Here is a 15,085-nt window from a genome sequence, read left to right on the forward strand (position 1 = left end):
TGCTGAATGAGACTCTGCAGAGCTGGAAAGCAGCAATTCTTAGTCGGTCTGCTGCCCCTAAATGTTTGCCACCCTAGGCAGAGACATAGTGGGTGCCTACTGACAAATCCAGGGCTGCGTTTAGTAAGCAGCTCCTGTTTGCCTCTTGAAGCTTTTGCAACCAAACATCTGTCGAAGAGCATCACAAGCCTCCCCCGTGAAGGATACTTGCAGCTCACATTAAAATGTTTATGAAGTGGCAAGACTTCTCAAAAAAAAGGGGAAACCATAATCACACCTGGAGACTGCAATAAACCAACAGCACAGCATCTTAAAAATGATTTCTTTATTGCAGTACAGCATAAGAATAATTTATTTTTTTCCGTATCCTTGATTAGAACATGGATCTTGCCTTCCTCCCTACAGAAACAGATGGAGGGGGCATCTGCTCGACACTTTTAGGTCTGGATGCTGACAGAGGCACGGACAAGGAGCTCCTTTCCCATCTGTCAGAGGAAGTGTGCAGTGGGGGGGGGGGGGGGGGGGGGGGGGGGGGGATGTGCACATACAGCTGCAGCTTAAGTAGGTCTTACAGTGAATTTAAGAAGTTACACAGAAAATAGGTACTTCAACATAAAATGATAATGAAGTCGGAAATGGTCATCCTCTGAAGCATCAGCCGCTCATCACTATTCGGACCAGCTCTGGGGAGAGAATAGAGGAACGTTAGGATCTGGTGCATGTACTGCCAGCACAAGCAGAAGAGAAGGGCTCATATTACAGGTGTATGTCAAGTCTTATAACAGACTCTTCCACTGTGAGGCTGTCCTTTAATACAAACATACAAAGAGACTCTGGGACCCACCATAAGTACAGTTTCCCCCCTCATACAGGAGAGCAGGGCCTGCTCCTTTATGCCTACAGCTACTCTTAAGTCGCATGAGGCCCCTTGGTGCTTTGCCGAGGTTCAGCATGCTTCTTACCCTGCAGTAAGAGCCCCTCTCCCCACACTGAGGGATACAACCACCTCCTCCCCCTATGGATGGGGGCCCCGCACTGGAGCACAGTCAAAGCATTGCTGTATAAAATACAGAATGAAAAAAAAAAACAAAAAAAAAAGGAGGAAGAAGGGACAGCATCAGGCAGCAGCCACCCTGATCACTTCAACAGGAAATGAGAGAGGGGGTAGAGGTTTCCTACCTTTTCATTTCTGGTAAAGGGATGCACAAGGGGTTACTGGCTAAAGCTTGCTTTACTCTCATGCTCAAAAGCAAATCCAGCTTTCATAAAAATGGCAACAGTCTTGAAAAGGAGGCGCAGCTGCTTAGGCCCCAACCGTTACATGGGTGACCAATTTGACTAAGTTGCCATAGCAAAGTTCTTCCTTTGGTTAGGAATTAGACACATGTCAGAGCCGCCTCATTCAGCCCAGAATCTGTTAATACATATTATAGCTATGGAAAAATATGATACATAGGATTTCCTTTAGGTCAGCTCCATGCAGAAGCATGCTAAGAAAAAAAAAAAAGAGACTTAAAGGAAAAAAAGAAAAAAGGAAAAAACTTAAGACCCAAACTTAAACAGCAGCAGGGTTGCTGAGGCCTACCCCAGAGAGCCTCTCACGCAGACATGATGTGCCTGACAAACGCTGCAGGAAGGAAGAAATGGACACAACTATCAGAAACTGACACGCCACACCAACTCAAGACGTCAAGAACCACAACCAGGCCTTGGCTTTCTGGATATCCACAGTGAATATGCACGAGATGTGTTTGAGGCAGTATATGCATATTCATGGTGGGTATCCAGAAATCCTGGCCCGTTTGTAGGTTCTTGAGGATTGAAGATTACCATCCCTGCCTTAAACCAGTATGATTTGGTCAAAAGATTTAGAGACCCCTCCCGCCCTCAACTGCCAAACACAGAAAACTAGAAACCAAATAGCAGTTACCTGACCCTTACAGAACTTCAGTTACAAAAGAAACCTTGCCATTCTCTTCCCCACTACAAACTAGCTCACAGGTGCAAACCTTACCTTCATAGTTTATGCAGCCATTGGAATCCTCCTGTCCAGCCACAAGTGCTTCCACCTCCTCCTCTGACATCTTTTCACCTGCAAGGGAAGGATCACAAGAGTCACAAAACTGTCCCATAAGCAGCTATGGGCCAAGGCCACCAAGTCTGCATATCAAGGCCACTTAAAGTCACCCAAGTTCAGTATTTTCCCCAGTTACAAAAGAGATACCTTATCCATACATCCTCACCCCTTCCACATTACCTACAGAATATTCCCTTCATTTGATTTGCATTCAGCTTCTATCTTCAGACCAACAGCAGTCCCAAAAAAAGCAGAATTGCTTACCTTAACAGGTGTTCTCCTAGGACAGCAGGATGTTAGTCCTCACACATTGGTGACATCGGGTGGAGCCCGGCACAGAAAAACTACTGAACATTTCTGGAACTTTGACTAGGCACACTGAGCATGCCCTAATCCATGTGGGGTCCTTCAGTCTTGTAACAGAATTATGATAAAAATAAAATAAACCATAGGAGAAACCCAACTCCATGAGGTGGTGGGTGAGTGGGTTTTGTGAGGACTACCATCCGGCTGTCCTAGGAGAACACCAGTAACAACTCTCTCATAGGACAAGCAGGATGGTAGTCCTCATACAAGAGGGGACCAACAAGGTGCCAACAGGCACAGCCACCACAGTGCTTTTGGTAACAGAGGGGTTCTAGGCAGAGAGAATGAGGTTCTAAACCTCAAACAGATTCCAGAGGTCAGACTGGCTGAACCTACTATCACCCTTTGCAGATAGTAGCGAGATGCAAATATGTGGAGAGAACTCCATGTTGCAGCCTTACAGATCTCCATGGGAACTGCTTACAAGTGGCCACCAATGTTGCCATGGCTCTGACAGAATCAGCCTAGATATGACCCCCAAGATGCAGTCCTGCCTCAGTATAACAGGAGATGCAATCTGCTAGCCAACTGGATAGTGTTTGGCAGCAGCAACTCCCAATCTATTCCTGTCAAAAGAAATAGAAAGTTGGGTAAACTGTCTATGGGCTTCTGTCTGCTCCGGGTAGAAAGCCAAGGCTCTCTTGCAATCCAAACTATGCAATGCTCATTCACCTTGGTGCGAGAATGGGGCCTAGGAAAGAATGTTGGCAGGATGACTGACTGGTTAAGAAGGAAGTCAGTCACCACCTTAGGCAGGAACTTAGGGTGTGTACACAAGACCACCCTGTCACAATAAAGCTTGGTATAAGGTGGATAAGTCACTAAGGCCTGAAACTTGCTGACGCTGTGTGCCGAAGTGACTGCCACCAAAAATATGACCTTTCAGGTCAGGTACTTCAGGTCACAGGTGTGCAGCGGCTTAAAAGGAGCTTTCATCAACTGAGCTAGCATCATGTTGTGTCTTGGGACCTCAAGAGGCTTTAGGGGAGGCTTCAACTGAAGCATGTCCCACATGAAATGAACAACTATGGGCTGTAAAGAGGGTGTACCATCTACACCTTGGTGGTATGTTCCAATTGCACTTAGATGAACCTGAATGGAGTTGGAGTTGGTTTTTAGGCCAGCCTCGGATAGGTGCAAGAGGTAGTCAAGAAGTTTGTGTGGGGCAGGAGAAAGGATCTAGTGCCTTTTGCTCACACCACAAGGAAAAGCCTCCTTCACTTCAACCTGTAGGACTTCTAGTAGCAAGCTTTCTAGAAGCTACCAGGACCTGCAGCATCAACCTTTCAACATCCAGGCTGTGAGTGATGGGCCTGGAGGTTGGGATGCTGCAGCCTGCCCTGATCCTGCATGATTAGATTTGGGGGAAGTCCCCAGACTGATCAGTTTCCGGAAGGAAAACCAGACCCGTCTGCCAATGAGGGGCTATGAGAATTTTAGTCCCTCTGTCCTCACAAAGCTTCAGGAGGGTATGCATATGGAAGACCCTTGCCCTAATGACAAGCAAAGGCATCAGGAGGCTGATTTGCCATCTGACCTGTAAAGGGAACAGAACTGAGTCACCTTCCCATTGCAGAGGGATGCGAACAAGTCCATGTCTAGGGTTCCCCAGAGGCAGAAGATCCGATTTGCTACCCTTAGTCGAGCGACCACTTGTGGGGTCTGAAGGCCCAACTCAATCTGTCCGCTATTACGTTTTCTGCTCCAGAGCACCATTCCATGGGTCAAGCCCAGGACCAGATCTGGACTGCTTCCTGACAGAGGAGGTATGACCCTGTGCCTCCCTGCTTGTTGACTTACCAACTGAGGTGAGACTTTGGGTAATTGATGAACCCTAGTGACTCCAGCACCTGGATCAATCTCCCCTGCCTGAGCAGCACTCTTGACCAGCCAATCATCCAAATAAAGGGAAAATACTCACTCCCAGCCTGCGGAGGTGCACCCACACCACGGCTAGACACCTCAAAGACATGGTGGGGGGGGGGGGGGGGGGTTTCCGAAGCTAGCCTGAACGGCAACACTACTAGACATGCTGTTTTCCCACCTCAAGTCTGAGATACTTCCTGTGACCTGGAAAGATCTATGTGAGTGTAGGTGTCTTAAATCGAGGGAGCATAGCCAGTCCTCTTCTTGCAGGAGGGGAATCAATGTGCCCAAGGAAACCATCCTGAACTCTTATTTTAGAAATCTGATCAAGGCCCTCAAGGTCTAAGGTGAGACAGAATCCCCATGTTCTTTTGAATCAGAAAGTAGAATCCTTGCCCTCGTGGGGCAGGCTCAACTGCTCTGGCCGTTAAGAGGGCTAAGAGCTGATGTACTATCAGCCCCCAAAACGGGTACTGAGGAGAATTTGGCAGGACACCCAATAGGTTGTCTGTACCCTTGGCGGACGATAGACAGAACCCCAGAAGTTGTGCGATGCCCCTAGGCAGAGGATGCGCACATTGTGCGGGTCCATGGACAGACAAGCCCTCGGGTACCAACTAGGCCAAGACAACATGAAACGAAGGGGTGAAACACGACAGAGGCAGTGGGGCAACCGACGCCGGCAAGCACAGAGGCACTGCCCCCACAGGGTATGGAAGCAGAAAGCTTACAGAATCACCTGATTTAAGATACAGGGGAACTGAGAGGGACCCGTACACGGCATGAAAACGAAAAGTGGAAAGTTTTCCCCAAACACTTTCAGAGAAAAAGAAAGTGAGCTCAGTAACAGTGAGGCAAAACCCTGTGGAAAATAAAAACAAACCTGAAGCGGGACCCTGGACGCGTGGATTAGGGCATGCTCAGTGTGCCTAGTCAAACTGACATATGTCTTCTGTGCCAGGCTCCATCCGATGTCACCCATGCGTGATGACCATCATCCTGCTTGTTCTAGGAGAAACCAGAACTTTCCCTACCCTTAGAACAGGGGTCGGCAATCAATGGAATGTGAGGCTTTTTTTTTTTTTTTTTTTTTTTTTTTTTTTAAACACTGGTAGGGAGGCAGCAGCCCAGCACTGAATAGCAGCCGAGTGGTCACTGCTGATAAAGAAAAAGACCAGTGTAGCATAGGTATCACAATAGCATGGAGATACATCCCTCACATTCCCTTGGCAGCAGGAGTCATGTTCAAACACCTCCTGCTGCCACGGAGCCAGTCTCACAGCTCTTATCGCGAGACCAGCCCAATGGCAGCAGGAGACGTTTGATTAAATGCAACTGCTGCGCGTGCCATGATCAGGCAAGCTGCCATAGGAGGCCAGCCTGCAGCAAAAAAGGGACCTGGTGGCTGAAGACTTCAGAGCCTATAGGCCACTGCAGAGTACATCCTGTGACAGCCAAAGAGACACAGGACCCATCGGCTGCCAGGAGACCCTATGATAGCAGAGAAGAGGCACAGACAAGTATGTTTTGCAAGCTGGAATGAGTGGGTGTTTACATGTGGAGAGAATGCCATGGGAGAAAGCGTGAGATTGCAAACAGGGAAAGGGAGACAGTGTGTGTGGATTGGAGACTAGAGAAGGAAGTCTGTGTGTACCCTCCCCCACCCCAATAATTTATGACCATCTCAGGGTGACTGGAAATCAGAAGCTCCCAGGTATAGAGAGCAGTTTTATCATCCTTAAAAGTTTTAAATTATTGCGTGTTTTGATTTGTCTGCAGTTTAGAAATGTTATTGGTATTTGGAAAAATGTTTTAAAATTTGTGTACGAGTTTAATTACTGGATGCTATTCCATTTGCCAGCTGTTTGAAATATTTATTCTTATATTTTAGTATTTGGATTGTTTTATCTTAATTGTGTTTGATGTTTTATGAGGCATATTACTGTTTTAAAAATGACTCAATCAGGAGGAAAAAGAAAAAAAAAAAAAACCCACCACATTGTGGAAAACAGAGAAAGCTAGGGAACCGCAGGGTCAACTGCCTGCCTCTGCTGGGAGACAGAGAAATACTGAAGGGACGCAGGGTGAGTACTGTCCTGATATAGGATACCTTTTCAGTTTCTCTGTCTCCCTCTGCTGGACAGGAGGCTCAACCCACTGTCTGGGCTGATCCGGGTACGTACAGGGAATAATGTTTTCCCATTGTTGCACATAGAGTTTTTTTTTTTTGTTTTGTTTTGCAGTTTCCAGTTTGCTTGTGTTTCTAATTTATATTACTTTGTGTCACTTTATTCTGGATTTGGTGAGGTTCTGCATGTGTGACAGATTATATATTCAGCTAGCTAGCATGTAGTTTGTATAGGGATCTATATAGCAGCCTGGCCTGTTTTCCTAATAGGGGGTGTGTATTGGAGAGAAAAGGGACAGATGATTTTTTTTTATATAATTTTTTTTCATAAGAAAAACATGATTTTTACATAGCTAATTTAAACTGAAAGTTAAATTAATATTCAAGAGTTGTGTGAAAGGAATCTGGTGGTTCAGAGTGCCAGCCGGCCTTATCTACCCCTCCCCCGATTTAAATTTTAGCACACCATTTAAAAAAAAAAAAAAAAAGGCTGCCTACCCCTACCTTAGAAAGTCTGATATGCAGCTTACCGAGGCTAACAAGGACATGGCGCAGCTCAGCTGCATTCACCGTTCCATTCCCTTCCTTATCAAAGACCCGCAGCCCCTCCACATAGTCCTCATGAGTGCCCTGCTCTCTGTTCTTGCTAACAGCCATTAACATGGGCAGGAAGCGTTCAAAGTCCAACATCTTTGTGCTCAACTCTGCAATACAAAAAAAAGAGGGCATGATTAGAACCCAAGGACACCCCGAGTAGGCCAGGGATTTTCTGACCTGGGGGCCGCACACACCAGCCCTATCCCACATGACCTCCATGCCCAAACAGTCTATAAGAATCCATGAAGGCCAAGATTGTACATTTCAAGAACTGAATGGGCTTTATCCAAAGATTATACATTTAGAGATATTATAGGCTTCAACAGATCCCAATACTCAAAAGTGCTGAAATATGAGAGTGAATCTGTCTCCATCCTATAAAACTTAAGACAATCATTGATGAAATAGCAACAGTATTTGCAAACCCACAAAAAACCTAAAAAGATGAAAAAAAATTACACACAGGGCATGGCTGACAGTGTGCTAGTAATGTATCTAGAGAGATTGTTACCCGTTAATTCTCTTCTCTTGAATCCAGTTAAACCAATCCAGACAAGTCAATTGTTCCAGAAGATGGAGGTAGAGAGCACAGCTACGGTGTAGATATGCAACACACTAGAGGCAGTGCTGCCAACAGGGGTCGGGCAGGTAGGTTGTGTGGAAGATTCTGGTTTTACCACACAATGCAGTGTTAAAATGTTGGTGGCACGTCTGGCCTCTTGAGAGAAATCCAAAGCATGGGAAGAAGGTACATATCAATTCATATCGTGCCTTTCCAGCCAGGAAGTTCAAGGAAGCAATTCATGGTTAAAACAGACCGCATTAGCTTACCTAGTTATAGATATTCAGAGGGATAACAGTGTTGGTCTGATGTAGCAAAAAAAGTCAAGTGAGTGGCACCTTATAAACTTAGCCAATTTGAGGCATATTAGTCAATCTAAAAGAGGAGCCACATGCTTTGTGTCATTTAGTTATATACAAGAATATTTAAATATATGCTAGAAACAGAAGTTTGTAGAGTTACTTAGGTTATAAAAGTATCAAGTAAGGTGAGGGGGACTATCAGAGGCCTATTGATATGCATATGAAGTAGTTAGCAGCTTTCTTCAGAGGTTTAAGTCCTTAAGAGTCCCTACCTCTATCAGCAATATAGATTCTATGTACAGTATTCAGGAGCTATGTACAGGGATTACAGAGAAAGGATATAAGTCAACTCAGCCACATCCTGGTGGGCAGGTTTAAGATTATCAAAAAACTCTGCACAGTGTCATTGGCAGATGGAAAAAAAGCTGTTTCAGAGAGCCAGTTCTTGCTCTTGCCTAAAGGCAGGTTCAGATCAGCCTAGAGTCTTTGGGAGCAGGGAATCTGGAGAGTTTCCGATCCCAGCTTATGGGCGGATTTCTAAAGGCACAGGCCTTTTGCGATTTGAAGGCAATGCATAAGGCTTTGAATTGGACCTGGTAAGGAACTGCAATCAGATTAAGAAAACAAAGCAGAAAGGTACAGAAAATCCCAACTGTATTGGGCACCACTGGCCTGATTAAGTATCTTCCCTGGTGCACCTTTACATATTATGAATGGCAGAAAGTATATCTCTGGTACAACGCAAGCATTAATGGCATTGGTAGTAGACTAAATATTAAAAAGATCACATCCACATACTTTGACTTAATGAGGGAGGTTCATTCCGGTCATAGTATGTGCAAAGGCTAACCCATTTGGAGACACTTGCCCCAAGAAGCCTACGTATGGGCCTGGGGGAAAGCACTGCTGCAGGCAGTGCCCCTCCATGAACGAAGATAGCCCCTTACCTCATCACATAAAGAGTAGGAACGGTCTGCAGTGGGGCCTGCACACGCCTTCTCCTCTCAATGTCACAAATCTGCAACTTAAAGCCTAAAAGCAGCCCCCTCTCCTCTGCAAACAAACTGCACTAAAGCAGATGCCAATGAAAACGAGCGGCACAAAAACACACTCTGGAAATCCCATAAGATTTCCCACTACATCGTATCCAATGGATAAAAAAAAAAAAAAGCCAGAAAAAAATACACCTGTGGGTACTCAGGACGAGGTACAAAGTAAGGTGAAATTGAAGAAGTGGTTTACAGAAAGCCTGGCCAGCATATCCTTGAGATCTACCAGGTACTCGCAACCCAAAACGAACCATTGTTGGAGGCAAGATGCTGGGGCTCAATGGACCTGGCTCTGACACAGCTTGGCAAATCTTGTGTGCACAAGTAGGGAAGGGACCTTCATTTTTTTCCCAGAAATTTTATCAGGGTTTATTTTGACAAGAACATGAGAAGAGTCAGTAGGGGAAAAAAATGCATTTTCAGGAGAATATCTGAATTTTGGTGGACAGAAGCTGCCCACCGTCTCAGTCTCCTTCCCACCCACCTAAATAACCTCCCCTCAAATGATCCTGATCCCCTTTACTACTCCCCTCCCCAGCATTTCCCCCCTTTTCTGCCACTTTCAGTCTCCCTTTCCAAAAATCCCCCCCCTCCAGAAGTTCTCCCAAAAAACCTCCCACCACCAGAATCCCTTCTCCTCAAAATCTTTTGCTCTCCCAAGAATCCATCCCCCCCCCCCCCCCATCTCTCTCCCCCTTCAAAGAACTGCCCCCGCTCTCCTCCCACCCAAGAATCCCCTTCTCCCCAAAACCATAAATTCATCCTTACCAGCTCCGGTGGCTCCAAGCTCCTCCTCTGTCTTGTTTTCGGCATCACGCTCGTTTCCCTACACTGCACATCAGAAGGCAGAGATCCTGCCAGGAAGCTCTGGCAGGTGACTGAATCACAGCCGGGCACTGCCCGACCCGATGGCAGCCACACTCCTACAGGATCCAAGAGGCGCCTTGCAGGCTCAGTTCTGCTGACCTCCTCTCCCATGTGCCGGAAAAGCTCTCACCTAAGCAGGTGGCTTCCAGCACCCGGCGAGGAGATCCAACAGAACTGAGCCTGCAAGGCAGCTCTCCTGCTCCTGCAGGCGAGCATGGCTGAGGCACCTTTTTCACTGCTGTACTTCTAGCAGGTTCTTCAGCCTGCACAGACTTGGGGGCGCTACAAGAAACGCTGCCTCTGCAACTGCTGAAGAAGCACATTAGGGTGAAAAATCTGTTCAAACCAAAATTTTTACCTTTGCAAAAAAATCCAGGAATTTACAAATGAAAATTCTGGTTAAATGAAAAATGAACGTCTCTATGGACGAGATACATACAGGCATTGTAGTTGTTACTAACTGCTGAGGTGGCTAAAATATCTTGCACACAGTTTTGTTTCTTTTTAGATTAAAAGACATTTGTTCTAATTCTGGCAAGTGTAGGAGAGTTAAGAAAAAAAGTTTCAGCCTAGTTTTCTATAACACTGGTCTCATGCATCTATTAACTTCAGAGCCATTCATCCTTTTTCATTCAAATCTGTCAGTGCCCAGTGACCCTTGGCTTCTACTTTTCGTGTACCCTTAGCACTTAGAACCTCAGGGAGGTGGTGGTGGTTCTCTTTCCCATAGGGAAAACAGCCAGCTCAATTACTCGGTGAGGTCACGTCACCTTGTGACATCATGGAGCATTTTGAAAGATGCCCCGCAATTGGTTAATGCCTGTGGTCCCCAGCTGACTGAGTACCTTCCTGGTAGGGGAAGGAGAGTGGGAGGGTGAAGAACAAGCTCTAAATCTAATATTTACCTGGTGACTGATGCAGAAATTCAAGAACATAAGAAACTGCCATGCTGGGTCAGACCAAGGGTCCATCAAGCCCAGCATCCTGTTTCCAACAGAGGCCAAAACCAGGCCACAAGAACCTGGCAATTACCCAAACACTAAGAAGATCCCATGCTACTGATGCAATTAATAGCAGTGGCTATTCCCCAAGTAAACTTGATTAATAGCCATTAATGGACCTCTCCTCCAAGAACTTATCCAAACCTTTTTTGAACCCAGCTACACCAACTGCACTAACCACATCCTCTGGCAACAAATTGCAGAGCTTTATTGTGCGTTGAGTGAAAAAGAATTTTCTCCAATTAGTCTTAAATGTGCTATCTGCTAACTTCATGGAATGCCCCCTAGTCTATTATCTAAAAGTGTAAATAACAGATTCACATCTACTCATTCAAGACCTCTCATGATCTTAAAGACCTCTATCATATCCCCCCCTCAGCCGTCTCTTCTCTAAGGGGTGGGAAAATATTTATGGCTACTAAGATTGAGCTGGCAAACGCCAAAATAGGTGATCTTTACAGAGCTTAAATATATTTCTTTAGTCTAATATAAAAAAAAAAAAAAGTTAGTAACTGAGAAAGACAGGCAAATAAAGTTTAGGAGCCAAGTAAAGTCACTTTTCATTTTTGGCTAACTTGCATCTGTTATTTTCCATGCAAGTTTTTTTTCTTCTTGTGGAATGTCGCCTTTGTCATGGATATTACTCAGGCCCTTCTTGTCCCAACCTCTTCCTCCCTGCTCTAAACCCACCCCTCTTCCCGATCATTGGCATCTTTTTTTCAGCCGAACCAGCACCCAGAATATTTCCAGCCCCTCCAACGGCATCAAAACCTCTGAACCAAAGGAGAACACAGGCATAATGAAATAGTCATACATTTCTCTTTTAAAACATTTTAGGTCTCAAGATGCTAACAACTGTCATTCTCCAAGTGAGATTTCCAGAGTCCTCTATCAGTATAAAACCTTGCTGAGGGCAATACTTGTTTTTAAGTAGATCAGAAACAATGGAAAAGTTGGTGATAAGAGTATGAGGCAGGGAAGGAGGTTAGGGTTTTGAGTTTATTCTGCATTTCTCCTCAATTGAAAGGCACAGCCCAGCACCGCAAAAAAAAAAGCCTCCAAGCAAGGGCTCACTCACCCTCCGGCTTGGGATTGCCAAGAACTTTTATAACTTCAGCGTTGGTCGGGTTCTGACCCAGGGCCCTCATCACATCACCGCACTGGCTCAGCTGGATTTTGCCATCTCCGGTCTTGTCAAAGAGTTGGAAAGCCTCCCTGAATTCTGAGGAGAGGAGAAAGGTCAAATCAAAAAGCAGGACAGGCAGCGTGCTCATAGCAGGCACCACACACTCGTGAGCAGGCCAGAGATTCAGCGTTCTTTACAACGCCTGGGTCACGGCAGCACAACACAATGTTAGAGCCAATCCAGAATGCATCAAGTAGTTAGAACACATGCTGATTTTAAAACCTGCAGTGGAAGTATTTACCTCTTAAAAAGAGGGAGGGGGGGACACTTCAAGTTTGCTAATCTCATCCTTAGCACAGGCACATGCATGTTTGTCTCTGGGGGAAGTTGGATAGCCACCATTAGCAGCCTGTCAAAATGCTAAAAGCAAATCTTTCAGGGAATGCTTCACTTCAGGATCGAGTGTCACACCTGCCTCCCTAGTCAAGGCTCCATCACGTACGACACGGCAGGAGACTGGAAGCCATCGACGTTTCACAGGCATCTACCTCAGGCCACCTCTCTCAGGTGAGCACAGACTCCGTGGTCTCTGCTCTTTTCCCAACCCATCTCAGCAACCACAGACACCAAGATAGACTTACAGAGGTTCTGCTGGTGGCAGGGAATGACTTTCAATGGCACTGCTCCTATGGACTTCACTTGAGAAAATGCATTAAATATATTTTTTTTTGAAATTTTTTTTATTTATTCTTTTCAAAAACAGAAAACGCAACAGACCTTCAGATGAGTAATAGTCAGCAACACACAGGATTTACACAGCCCTGTATACAATAGTAGAGTGAAAGATCCCCCATTCGATCATAATTGTCTGGTGCACTTGTCATGTAACAAATAAACCGTTTATATAATATCACGTGTTCTGTCATTCTTGGAATATATCAAACATCTTGGTATTAGGCTGTAGCCCCCCCTGATCATACCCTCCCCCCCCCCAGTCCTGCCCCCCATCCTTCCCCCCCCTTACTGTACTAACCCAACTATGTGCAAGCAAGAATCAATGCTGTTTAGTTTTCCACTCTTGGTAAGGTTCCCATATGGCAAAGAAATTATTAACTCGATCATGCTGAACAGCAGTAAGATATTCCAACTGGTAGACTCTATCCAATCTAGAAAGGACATGTGCGAAGGTGGGCGCTTTATCAGCCTTCCATCTGAACGCAATTTCACACCGTGTGGCTACAAAAATGTGCAATGTCAACCTTCTTTGTTTGTCGCTACCCGTCCCCCCAACCAGACCTAGTAGGCAACCCTTGGGGTCTAGCGGAACAACTACCCCAAATATCTTGGAGGCAAACCGGGTCACTTCAGCCCACAGGCCCTGTACAGTTTTACACCCTCCACCACATATGAAAAAATGTACCCTTCTCCCACACTGGCGCCAGCAGCGGTCACTCAGCTGGGGTTGTATACAATGTAATCTCTCCGGTGCCATATACCACCTGTACAGTAATTTATATCCATTCTCTAATGTTGGCAGAGATAGAGCCCCGTCCCATAATCATGTGACATTGGTCCCAGTCTGAGTCCGAGAGGGCCTGCCCAAGGTCTCCTTCCCACCGGGTCTGATAGCACATCTTAAGTTTGGGGCCACTATTGATAAGCATATATAGCCAGGAGAGAGGCTTGGATAAGGGCCCAGCCTGTTCACAAAACGATTCAAAGGACTTGCCCTTGAACAATTCACCAGGCGTTCCTTCTGATCATAAAAAAATGTATAATTTGCCTGTATGAATACAGATCCATGGGGGACAACATATAGGTATCTTGCAAGTCTATGGCTGAGATCAGCTGGGTCCCCTGATAAAATTGTCCTGCTGTGGTGATCCCCAATTGCCGCCATCGCCTGACAAAAGCGAAATCCTGCCCCGGGGGGGGAATCGTGGATGCATTAAAAAGGTAGTCAGGTGGTAAATACTCTTGTTCCCCCACCAGACGTCCCCTCCATCTCATCCAGTGCTGTAAGACTGCTTGGGTAAATGGCGTAAGGGACTTAGCACTGCCCCTGCCAGCCTCTCAACACCACACCTGAGAAGCCTAATACCAAGATGTTTGATATGTTCCAAGAATGACAGAACACGTGATATTATATAAACGGTTTGTTACATGACAAGTGCACCAGCCAATTATGATCGAATGGAGGATCTTTCACTCTACTATTGTATACAGGGCTGTGTAAATCCTGTGTGTGTTGCTGACTATTACTCATCTGAAAGTCTGTTGCGTTTTCTGTTTTTGAAAAGAATAAATAAAAAATTTCAAAAAAAAAAACAACCAAAAACTTCCACACCCGAATGTAGGTGAGCGAAGTAGATGTCTTTCGGGCGCGTAGAAGAGTGGTAATGACAGCCTCCGGGTAGCTCTTCTTCCTTAACTGTCTCCTCTCATAAGCCAAGCCGCTAGAGAGAAGCGAGCTGCCTGATCGAAAAATACTGGACCCTGCCGGAGTAGATTTGGCAGATGACCCAGGCACAAGGGACCGTCCACCGCCAAGTTGATCAGGTCTGCGAACCACGGTCGTCGCGGTCACTCTGGAGCCACTAGAATAACCGTTCCCCGGGTGGAACTCTATTCATCATAGAATCTTTCCCACCAGTGGCCAAGGAAGAAACACGTAAAGGAGAATGTCTGGAGACCACAGAAGGACGAGGGCGGCCACTCCTTCCGACCCGTGTTCTCGTCTGTGACTGAAGAACCGAGCCACCATCAAGTCCAGTCGTGGGACACCCCACCGGTGTGTCACGAGTCCCATCGCATCCTCCGACAGTTCCCATTCACCCGGGTTCTAGCCTTTGTCGACTGAGAAAATCTGCTTGGACGTGGTCCACCCTGGCTATATGAGACGCCGCCAGACGGGCCAGATTGTGTTCTGCTCATACCATCAATCTGTCGGACTCTGTGGCTACCGGCTGACTCTTTGTACCCCCCTTGATTTTTATGTAAGCCACGGGAAACATCGGGAGCAGAGGCTCTCCACAAGCATCACAACGGGACCCGCGTGGCATGAAAACATGGCAGTGCAGGAGGGTGGAGAAATCCACCCCTTCCGGAGGCCCGGGAGAAAAATCGACAGGCTAGGGCTGAGTA

General features: G+C 46.2%; 1 protein-coding gene across 2 annotated transcripts; it reads right to left on the reverse strand.

The window, feature by feature from the left end:
- Positions 1 to 307: 307 nt before the first annotated feature.
- LOC115087483 (myosin light polypeptide 6-like) lies at positions 308 to 12,426 on the reverse strand. 2 transcript variants are annotated; one of them, XM_029594728.1, is made up of 5 exons: positions 11,894 to 12,426; positions 6,968 to 7,141; positions 2,015 to 2,092; positions 1,586 to 1,627; positions 308 to 683 (listed from the first exon to the last, which is right to left on the reverse strand). In XM_029594728.1, the coding sequence occupies exons 1-4, from the start codon at positions 12,087 to 12,089 to the stop codon at positions 1,599 to 1,601; spliced, it is 477 nt and encodes a 158-aa protein (XP_029450588.1). In that variant the 5' UTR covers positions 12,090 to 12,426; the 3' UTR covers positions 308 to 683; positions 1,586 to 1,598. The 2 variants fall into 2 exon arrangements, with proteins under 2 accessions (XP_029450588.1, XP_029450587.1); XM_029594727.1 differs by lacking the exon at positions 1,586 to 1,627 and having other exon boundaries at positions 11,894 to 12,415.
- Between the last annotated feature and the right edge of the window lie 2,659 nt (positions 12,427 to 15,085).

The sequence above is a fragment of the Rhinatrema bivittatum genome, chromosome 3 (assembly GCF_901001135.1).
Source record: "Rhinatrema bivittatum chromosome 3, aRhiBiv1.1, whole genome shotgun sequence".
Taxonomy (NCBI): domain Eukaryota; kingdom Metazoa; phylum Chordata; class Amphibia; order Gymnophiona; family Rhinatrematidae; genus Rhinatrema; species Rhinatrema bivittatum.